This window comes from Oncorhynchus keta, chromosome 24, assembly GCF_023373465.1.
Source record: "Oncorhynchus keta strain PuntledgeMale-10-30-2019 chromosome 24, Oket_V2, whole genome shotgun sequence".
Taxonomy (NCBI): domain Eukaryota; kingdom Metazoa; phylum Chordata; class Actinopteri; order Salmoniformes; family Salmonidae; genus Oncorhynchus; species Oncorhynchus keta.
The window spans coordinates 46,052,023-46,063,469 of record NC_068444.1 but is presented as its reverse complement, the minus strand read 5'-3'; the positions used below and the strand labels follow the sequence as shown (position 1 = coordinate 46,063,469).

The following is an 11,447-nucleotide window of genomic DNA, read 5'->3' as shown; positions in this document are numbered from 1 at the left end:
GGGGGGGGGGGGGGGTAACTGACCAATCTTTTTATTTTGCAGTAGTAAACTACTTTACTTGCAATAACTACTCTATAATAAACTACTCTTATTAACCCCCACAGACCCTTTATAAACCCTTTATAAACCCTTTATAAACCCTTCTTTAAAATAAGTGTTATCAAATGTATTTTTTTTTTACTTCAAGAGGAATTATAAATTAATGGATTGTTGTTGAAATGTCTTAAATGTTGCAAAGATGACTCCAGTATCATGGTGATTAACCACAAAGGTTAGTTAAGAAACAACTCACTGTTGATTATTCGCTGGTTAGGAACGTCGTGCTAAAGATAAGTGTTACATAGTTTAATGTCACAGGTTAACCACAGACTTCCACTCTTAAGGGAGTATGTGATTCCTGCTATTTTGTCATAACTCAAATGAGCTCACAGTATAAATTCGAGGCATATATGAGCCAATATTTCATAAAAAGGCATATTTCAAATAAGCTTACAAAACTTAGGAAAGTATTGGGTGATGTATGGAGAATTTTCAATGTCAAACCTGTTACCTATCTGTTGTAAACTCTCAAAAGGCTTTATGTTACTTTGTTTGAGAAACAGCCTTTCTAAATGTGGACGTGACCTCAGTGGCCTCAATAGGCCTCTATAGCATGTTGCTGGGTCAGGGGTTTGAACAATGGAGCTGGGGATTCTTTAGGTTCGGGCAGGTATAAAAGAAAGGGTTAAACCAGGTAGGAAGTCAGTTCAGGAGCAGCAACCAGCAGCACAGTGAGCAAACATGTCCAACACCAGAATGAACATAGGCAAGGTAAGCACTGGAAAGGTCTCTTATAGTTTTATACATTTAATTGTCATAGATCATTATACAAAAGGGCTCTAGTACCCCAAACTACAACATCATAGTTTTACTTATCCCAATAACCTGGATACCGGTGTGACTGAATTAGCATCCCACATTTCTCTAAATTGTTTGTTTCATACAATTGTTTCATTTATCGAAATTATTCCTTTTTATTTTTAGATTGTCTTCTACGAGGACAAGAACTTCCAGGGTCGTTCCTATGAGTGCAGCAGCGACTGCACTGACATGAGCTCCAACCTGAGCAGGTGCCACTCCTGCAGGGTTGAGAATGGCTGCTTCATGGTCTACGACCGCAACAACTACATGGGAAACCAGTACTTCATGAGGAGGGGTGACTACCCTGACTACATGCGCAACTTTGGAATGAGTGATTGCATCAAGTCCTGTCACATGATCCCCATGGTAGTTTGAAAATATTTCAGCTTAAAATAGTAATATATTTTCATTGAAAGTAAATGGTTATACTCTCATATTAAACAATTGTGTATATATAATTTATCTGATCAGTGAAACCTGTATTTTTATCCTAACAGCACAGAGGAAACTACAAGATGAGAATCTACGAGAGAGAGAACTTCGGAGGTCAGATGCACGAGATGATGGACGACTGTGACTCCATCATGGGTCGTTACCGTATGTCCGACTGCCAGTCCTGCAACGTGATGGACGGCCACTGGCTGATGTACGAGCAGCCCCACTTCAGAGGCAGGATGATGTACATGAGGCCTGGAGAGTGCAAGAACTTCAGCAGCGGCATAGGAATGGGAGGCATGAGAGGTATGAGGTTCATGAGCATGAGGCGTATCATGGACTCCTGGTACTAAATATTGCTTGATGTACCGTTAGCAAGAAAAGCCATTGAATAAAATTATTCACAGACCTATTTAATGTGTGTCTTTTTATGTTTCACAAAAAATGAACCATCTGATTTCTTGTTCACGCACCTGCACCACTTGCCATATAGCGAAGACCAATTATGCCAACATGAACAAAATCTAGTGATTCATTGATAATATGTCTTGCTGAACTTAAAATACTTTTGGGTAACACTTTATTTGACTTCATCATAACACATTTATAACTTTTTCTCTAAATATAAATATACCTATAAAAGATTTCTATAATCAAATCAGGATTTTACCATGGACATGAAAGGCCACATGGCTGGCCCCTCTTTGAGAAACAAAAAGCCCTGAAAATGTTTGTCTAGCAATGAATAGCAATGAATGTTTGTCTAGAATTTATTCTCGGAGCGCGCTCCCACTTAATCACGTGCAGCAGTATATATATATATATATACAGATCATAACATCATTTCATTGCTTTAACAGAATCCCCTCTCGACCGGGACAAAGTAAGGTGAAAGTTCATTCTAACTTACTAACACACTCCCAGATAACTTTTGACCCCTCAACATTATCGATCACCACTGAACTGACAGTTTTAATTAACAGAAAAGCTAGGAATGCACTCACTGCCTTATCTAAAAAAAACAGAGCTAAGTTTCTGTAGGGTCAACCATAGGTTAATGACCTTATCTGTTTTCACAGTCCACAACCCATTCGTTTTATTCCTAGTTGGAATGGTGTTGATTAACTTTTTATTACTCCTTGTCCGTGTCACACAATCCCTTCTTATGAACTCATAGTGTTAATCACTTATAAAACAGAGTATAAGTTTACTTAGTTACAATTCTATTTAAAATGGGGACATTGTTTATTCATTTATCCATAATAAATCCAACATATGCCATCCCATCTGGTTTGCACTTAGTGAGACTATCATTGACCCAACAGGACAATGACACAACACACCTCCAGGCTGTGTGAGGGCTATTTGACCAAGGAGGAGAGTGATGGAGTGCTGCATCAGATGACCTGGCCTTCACAATCCTCCAACCTCAACCCAATTGAAATGGTTTGGGATGAGTTTGACCTCTGAGTGAAGGAAAGCAGCCAACAAGTGCTCAGCATATGTGGTGTCATGAATGGCCTTTTCGGGTCAGGTTACCAAGGACCATAATCCTACAGAGATATCTCTCACACCAACCAGCAGGGGAGAGATGGAGAGGTATGGAGGTGGCGGTTTTATGACACCTCCCGCCCATTGTAAATCTTAAGGCAGCAGACAAAATCTCTTTTGTACTCTCAGTATGGAGGGATGGAATGTGTGATGGGCCTATCTAGAATCTACCTCTGAACAGTAACAGGCAATAAATGGACTTTGGAACGATATGTTTCGTCAGGCAAAATGGTAGTAGTGACAATAGATGGAACATGAAAATGAATGTCATTTTTGTTATGTTATTAAAAATTAAACGACGACATTATAAAGAAAATATGGTAACTTGGAGAGTTTTCACACTATGTACTTGTGTGGAAAATGTCCAGAACAAAGAGAATATTTTTGTAAAGATGAAATGTGAAGTTAGTTGTCTAAATTGGATCTGAGTAAAATCCAGCCCTAGCCTCGTAACTCGTTACGCACAGAGAACTTGCCCTAAAAGGCAGAAACTCCCATTTCTGACCCGAGGGTATAAAACATGTGAGTTAAGCATTAACATATCAGACTAAGTGACCATGAGTTGCCACCAAGGCCTGAATTAGTTGTAAACCCAAAACGCAACACGAGGTTGAAGAGGACAAAGGAACCTTTTTACAATCTATGCTACTTGATGAGTAGCTGTGTCTAAGTGGGGGAAGTCAAGTAGGACCACCCTGTTACCACTCTCCAAGGAATCATGTCTACAATGCTTTCATTCCCACGCTGGAACCATCCACACGGCTGATTAGCCCTCCTCCGAAGACCCCTTTTCAGAACAAGGGCGAGGAAATAGACCACTAAGAGAAAGGACACTGACACCATGAGGACAAACAGAGAATTACACCCGGTAACCAAAGACATAGCGTCATCAGAGAAGTCGGAACCCAGTCCACAAAGAGACACCCCATCGGAGACCTTCAACACATAATTACATAATTATCTTCTGACGCATAAGAGTGGTAGTTCGGGGAAAGGTTTGGGTAAAAATAAGCGTAGTTGACAAATGTATCCAAGTGTGCTTGTCTCTCATGCATTCCCTCTTTTGAAATCCCCAATTTTGTGTGACACGTGTCATATTGTGTTGGCCCGCTTGGGACCGGTTTCATGGTACTAAGTTCTAATCAGTAGCTTAGACTGTGTGTATGTGTATCTTATATTATAATTTTAGCTTGTTAGTAAATAAATAATCAACTCAATTGGTGTGGTACGGACGTATTTAGTGAGACTCGGATTTACGGAGATTCCCGAATTATGCGACGTTCAGAATGAGACTGTAGAGGAAATTAATTAATTAGCGACTGTTGTAAAATTGATTTGGGAAGTAGAAAATCAATAAAGCCAAAACTTTCCCATGGTGACCCAGGTTAATGAGTTAACCTGATTAATTTAATTACGTAATTATAAACCGTTAAAAAACGTTAATCATTCGATGAGCAGCAGTGGGAACTCCTTCAAGACTGTTGGAAAAGCATTCCAGGTTAAGCTGGTTGAGAGAATGCCAAGAGTGTGCAAATCTGTTATCAAGGCAAAAGGTGGCTACTTTGAAGAATCTTAAATCTAATATATATTTTGATTTGTTTAACACTTTTTTTGGTTACTACATGATTCCATATGTGTTATTTCATAGTTTTGATGCCTTCACTATTATTCTACAACGTAGAAAATAGTCAAATAAAGAAAAAACCTTGAATGAGTAAGTGTGTCAAATTTTGTCTGTCACCACAGACTATATGGGGTGTGAGCATGGTTGGTTTTGGGGAGTATTTATTGGTTAGGTTGGGGGGGTGGATGTGGCTGGTGCTGTGTTCTGGATATATGTAATCTTGGATCGTTGATCTGTTGTTCCTGTGTGAGGTGTTGGGGCTGCGGTTGAGGGCTATGTCTTTTAGAGTCCTGGCGAAGGTGGGCACTGCTACATTGTATAGGTGTACCTGTTCGTAAAGGCTATTCAAGTCCAGGGTGGAGTGGAGGGCCAGGTAAACATTTGGTTTTGAGTCAGTCACAGGAAACACTTGTATATACCAGCTGTATGGTAGCAGGGTGGAAGTCTTTTCTGTGACGTGGTGAAGTTGGACCCAGGTGCAGAGAAGAAACCAGATGAGGAATCAGTGATTAAAGATAAACATAACACTTTACTGGGAAACGGTAGCCACAGGATCATGGTACACTTGAAAAATAACAAACACTAAGTCTCACACTCACTCAGGAAACAAATGCATATGGTAAACAATTCAAGCTTCTGCAAAGGACAACAGAAAACACACCTCTTTTAAACAGGGAAATCATAATGAGTAAATAGGTCACACCTGAGTGTCGTTAATGTCTCTTGGATGGTCTCTGCCACCCTCTGGTGACAGGTGGAACTATGACAGTCCCCTCCTTATAGGAGCGGCTCCAGCCAGGGAGCCAGGGCAATCACCAAGTAGTTGGTGAAGTCCCGAACTAGTCCCGGATCCAGGATGTCTCGGGCTGGCACCCACGCCAGCTCCGCTGGGCTGTAGCCCTCCCAGTCCACCAGGTAGTGCAGAGTGCCACCAACAGACACTGGAGAGTGTAGGCCGGGCAACCATTAAAACAAGTCGAGAGGGTGGAGGGGCAGGAGTGGGGGGAGAGAAGCGACTGGTCCTTACCAGTTTGAGATGGGAGACATGGAAGGATGGACAGTCCCTCAGACCTGGGAAGCTGGAGATGGGCAGAGGTTGGAGCAACCCAGCCGGTCGCTGTCGTGATGTCTTGCTTTGTGTACAGGTGGAGCAAGCCGTAATGAAGGATCTCACATCCTCAATAATGCTGGGCCACCAGAATTTCCACCTCAGGAACTCCATTGTCCAATTAACCCCTGGATGCCCAGTTAATTTAGAGGAGTGTCCTCATTGTAGTATCAAATCAAATGTATTTATATAGCCCTTCTTACATCAGCTGATATCTGTACAGAAACCCAGTGCTGTACAGAAACCCAGCCTAATACCCCAAACAGCAAGCACTGCAGGTGTAGAAGCACGGGAACGTGCTGTAGTACTCAGGAACGGGCTGATCGCGGAACATAAATTCTGTTAGTGGGACCCCTGCCGGGGTCAGGTTCTCGGGTCTGGTTTTGTCGGACCGTGGTCTCAATACTCCATATCATGCAGGCCACAATGCGGGAGCAGGGGGTGATGGGCTCTGAGTCCCTCTCCTCGTTAGAGAAATCGGGTTGGCGGGACAGGGCATCTGCTTTCTGATTCTTGGATAGTGTGTGAAGGTGTTCAAGAAGAGAGCGCACCTAGCCTGGTGAGCGTTCAACCTCTTGGCTTGAATGGAGTCCAAGTTCTTTTGGTCCTTCCAGATCACGAAAGTATGAGGTGCCCCCACCAACAAGTGTCTCCACCCCTCAAGGGCCCACTTAACTGCCAAGAGCTCCCGGTTGCCTACATCATAGTTGCGTTCCGCTGGCGAGAACCGTTTGGAGAGAGAAGGCACATGGGTGCAGTTTCTTTTCCCCCTTGTTCTACTGTGAAAGGACCGCCCCTGCTCCGGTATCCAAGGCGTCTACCTCTACCACGAAGGGACGGGTAGGATCTGGATGGACGAGGATGGGTCCGGAGGTGAAACGTTCATTGAGCACCCTGAATGTCCTGTCAGCCTCAGGGGTCCAGCAAAAATGGTTCTGGTACTTGCAGGTTAGGGACATGAGAGGCACTGCCACCACACGAAAGTTGAATATAAAACAGCTGTAAAAATGGGTAAACCCGAGGAACCGCTGGACTTGTTAGAGTGAGGCTGGATGGGGCCAGTCGGTGACCACCCTCACCTTTACGGGGTCCATTTGGATGCCGGCGGTAGAGATCATTTGGCCCAGGAAAGAAACTTGGGATACATGGAACTCACACTTCTCTATCTTGATGTATAGTTGACTCTGCAGGAGGTGTCTCAGGACTTGGGGATGTGCAGGATGTGTTCCGGAAGATTCTTGGAGAAGATCAGGATGTCGTCGAGGTAAACAAAGACGAACTGATTCAGCATATCCCTAAGCGTGTCAATGACCAATGCTTGGGAGACTGCCGGTGAGTTCGATAATCCAAAGGGCATGACTAAGCACTCCTAGTACCCACTTGGGGTGTTAAAGGCAGTCTTCCATTCATCTCACTCTCTGATTCTCACCAGATTGTAAATGTGCAGAGGTTCAGTTTGGTGAAGTACTGGGCCCCAGGGCCAACTCGGATATCAGGGTTAGGGTCTTATTTGTAACCCTGTTCTGCCCTCTAATCAATGCAGGGATGCAGACCTCCATCCTTTTCCCCCACAAAGAAGCCTGCACCAGCTGGGGATGTGGAGGAGCGAATGAAACCGGCCTCCAGCAACCCCCAGATGTAATTGTCCATGACCGCTGGGGGTCGAGAGGAAGTACAGACAGCCCTGGGAGGGTTGGAGCTGGATAGGAGTTTTATTGCGCAGTCATATGGACAATGAGGGAGCGAGGGTGGCGAATTGCCTCTTACTGGAGGCCTCCCAGAGGTTGAAGTACTCAGGAGGGAGAGCGGAAAAGTCTTGGTCTTCAATGGATGCCGGGGAACACCGCGAGGAATTTGGTGGAGGTCTTAGGCATTTAGTCTGGCAGTTCTTACGCCAGTCTAGTAGGTGTCTTGTGGACCAGGAGAATAGTGGGCTATGTAGCACTAGCCAGGGATGCCCTAAAATAAAGAGGTTCTCGGGAGCAGTGATCAAAAGAAAACTAAGAGTCTGAGTGGTTCACCCCACCTGGCCGGAGCCGATGGGGCGTTCACCGAGGGCTTGAATCTGCAGATGGATGGGGCAGTTCACACAGGGGCTTGTAATTCTCTGGTGAAGTCTTGGTCAATGATCAATTATCCATGGCCCCGGAGTCCACGAAGGCTTGAAAGTGGTGCTGACGTTTGTCCCAATGGAGGGTTGCAGGTAGTGTCAGACAGTGACCAGGTAGCTGGGGTGTAACTGCACAGCGCATCAGGGTCTCCCCTTGTTCTTGGGAGCATCGGTGTTTCCCATCAACTCTGGGCATGTAGAACGGAGATGCCCGAGACCTCCGCAGTACAGGCAGCAGCTGTCGTGCACGTGCCTGTCATGTTCGTCTAGGCTCAGAAGTGTGCGTCCCAGCGGTCTGGGCTCCTCAATGTTGGGCTCGGGGGGCTTGGGTACTCCAGAAACCAGAATACGGGGGTGGTGTCAAAAAGGCGCTGTCACACACATTCTTGGATGTGGTTGTCAATCCTGATGACCAGCGTTATCAGGGACTCGAGATCCTCTCCCAGTTCCCGGGCGGCCAGTTCATCCTTGATGGAGTTAGACAGACCCTGGTAGAAAGCGGTGACCAGTGTCTCAGTATTCCACCCACTCTCAGCTGCGAGGGTACAAAACTCAATGGCGAAGTCAGCCACTGGTCTGGCCCCTTGGCGGAGGACGAATAGTTAGCTTGCCACTTCTCGTCCACCGACTGTGTGGTTGAAGATTCATCGCAGCTCTGCGTTGAAGGCTAATATGGATTGGCAGGATGGTGGCTGCTGTTCCCACACCACTTTTGCCCACGACAGGGCCTTGCCCGAGAGTAGAGAAATTATGTAGGAGATCATGGCCCGATCGGTGTGGAATGAGGAGGACTGACCCCTTGCATCCTCCAGGGTGCCCGTCATACCACTCGGGAGCTGGGATCTTGGGTTCCCAGTGCAGGTTCCCAGGAGGAACTATGGCGATGCCTGTAGAACTGGTTGATGAGACCTGGGCATTGGCTCCTCCTGGGTTGGGGTTGGGCCGTGGATGGAGGGAAGTGCCCGGAGCGTCTCTGATATTTGGGAGAGTTGTCCTTGTTGCCGCGCCAGGAGTGTTCCTTGTTGGGTTATAGCATTCTGGATGTGGGTGGTCTCTGCTGGGTCCATGTTGAGGCAGAAGTTTGCTGTGGCGTGGTGAGATTGGACCCAGGTGCAGAGAAGAGACCAGATAGACTTGAAAAACAACAAACACAAGTCTCAAACTCACTCAGGAAACAAACGCACACGACAAACAAGTCAAGCGTTTGCAAAGGACAACAGAAAACACACCTCATAAAGAGCAAATAGGACACACCTGAATGTCATTAATGTCTCTAGGACAGTCTCTGCAGCCCTCTGACAGGTGGAACCATTACATTTTTGTGGTACTGTATCCGGAGGATGCATTTATTGGAGCTGGGGATTTTAACAAAGAAAATTTGAGTACAAGGCTACCTAAATTCTATCAGCATATTGATTGCACAACTCGCAGGGCTAATACTCTTGATCACTGCTACTCTAACTTCCGCGAAGCATACAGAGCCCTCCCCCAACCTCCCTTTGGCAAATCCGACCATGACGCCATCTCGCTCGTTCCGTCTTATAGGCAGAAACTTAAACAGGATGTACCAGTGACGAGAACCATTCAACGCTGGTCTGACCAATCGGGAGCCACGCTTCAAGATTGTTTTGATCACGCGGACTGGAATATGTTCCGGTCAGCCTCGGAGAACTTCATTGACCTATACACTGACTCGGTTAGTGCATTTATTAAGAAGTGCATTGGTGATGTTGTACTCACTGACTATTAAAACCTACCCTAACCAGAAACTGTGGCTGGATGGCTGGACTCGCGCAAAACTGAATGCGTGATTTATCGCATTTAACTATGGAAAGAGGTCTGGAACTGTGGCTGAATTTAAACAGTGTAGTTATTCTCATTTTGTTCTACTGTAGTTAGTTATAGTTATAGTTATTCTAATTTTGTCTGTCATAGTTGAAGTGTACCTATGATGAAAATTACAGGTCTCTCTCATCTTTTTAAGTGGGAGAACTTGCACAATTGGTGGCTGACTAAATACTTTTTTGCCCCACTGTAGCAGGATGGAGATATCCACTTGTGCGTTGGGGAAAGTAGAATCAGCTTTTCATATCACTCCTTTAAGTGCTGTGGCCACCCTTTCCTGTTGTGCTCTCAGGTCGTTTGTGCCCGTGTGCATTATGTGGCTGGGTAACCCTAGTTGGTCCTCAGACAGAAGGTCTAGGGCGCACTGGGTGTTTGGGAAAAAGTGTATTTTCTTGTATATATTTCCTGTTTGTCCATAATGAGTACAATCTGTGGCTTGTGTGTGTCCTCAGTGGGAGGGGTGGGTGGAGGATGTCATGAGGGCTATCGGGATTGCTGACAGGGTGGCTTCTAGGGGTGGGGTCCCCTGGGCTTGGGGTACTTAATTTATCTGTCCTGTTGTGATGTTGAGGCTATCTGAGGTGGGCTGTTCTGCTGGCTTCTCTGCGGGGGTGGCCTGCTCTCTCATGGGTTGTTCTCTGTCACACGTCATCTTTCTCACCTTCTCCTCTAGTGCCCTCATCTTCCCCAGCCACAGGGCCTCCTTCTTCTGCTCCTGCTCTTTCTCCTGTTGAAGTTGTCTCACCACAGTCCAGAGTGCAGACATGTCTCTCCCCCCTCCAGCTCTCCGGGTCTGGTTGAGGGGCTGTTGTGTGTTCACCTGTTGTTCCAGCTCCACCAGTCTTACCTCTAGCTGGGTGAATGTATCCTTCTTTTCAATGAGGGCGTAGTGCTCTGTGCTGGGAGGTTGACTTTCCGCGTGGGGTTGCTCATCTGTGGGGTTGTATAGGGAAGAGGTCTGGTCTGACTCTCTCGGGGTGGGGGAGTCTTTATCAAGAGAGAGCTTCTCCTGCTGCGCTCCCTCTTTGACCATACACAATTATTTTCCGTCCTTGATTGTTACCTAGTAAGAAATATAGTTTATGTCTGAGTGGGGAATAAAAAGGCAGATCCCCCAAAGCACCAGTAGGAGTACTGTAAAAGCTTTGCCCTGTTGACCTTCAGATGTTAGACTAAGATGCTCCTTTAGGTCCCCTACATCTATATAAGTTACTGTTTTAATTTTCCTTGTCTTTCTCCGCTCTGTACCACCGAGTGTCCAAAACAGTAAGGACACCTGCGCTTTCCCTGACATAGACTGACCAGGTGAATCCAGGTAAAAGCTACTATCCCTTATTGTTGTCCTTCTTCTGATGTCAGTTGTTAAATCCACTTCAATCAGCGTAGATGGAGAGGAGATGGGTTAAAGAAGGATTTTTAAGCCTTGAGACAATTAAGAAATGGATTGTGTATGTGTGCCATTCAGAGGGTGAATGGGCAAGACAAAAGATTTAAGCGCCTTTGAACAGGTTATGGTAGTTGGTGCAAAACGCACCGAGTTGTGTCAAGAACTGCAACGCAGCTGGGTTTCACGCTCAACAGTTTCCGTGTGTATGAAGAATGGTCCATCATCCAAAGGACATCTAGCCAACTTGATAACTGTGAGAAGCATTGGCATCAACATGGGCCAGCAATCCTGTGGAACGCTTGACACCTTGTAGAGTCCATGCCCTGACTTCGTTCTCGCTCTTTCTGTTCTATGCTCTAAAGCCAAATTGACAATCATATAACATGTTATTTGAACTTAGTGGTTGTCACAATTTGAACTACTGTACAATATACTTACAGAAGTGTATTCTATTGTTCAGTGGGGTTATGACAGGAGTGAGTTTGGG

At 45.5% G+C, this 11,447-nt stretch overlaps 1 protein-coding gene across 1 annotated transcript; it reads left to right on the top strand.

The window, feature by feature from the left end:
* Positions 1-752: 752 nt before the first annotated feature.
* LOC118402679 (gamma-crystallin M2-like) lies at positions 753-1,736 on the top strand. The gene is made up of 3 exons (XM_035800849.2): positions 753-810; positions 1,024-1,266; positions 1,398-1,736. The coding sequence occupies exons 1-3, from the start codon at positions 781-783 to the stop codon at positions 1,686-1,688; spliced, it is 564 nt and encodes a 187-aa protein (XP_035656742.1). The 5' UTR covers positions 753-780; the 3' UTR covers positions 1,689-1,736.
* Positions 1,737-11,447: the final 9,711 nt, after the last annotated feature.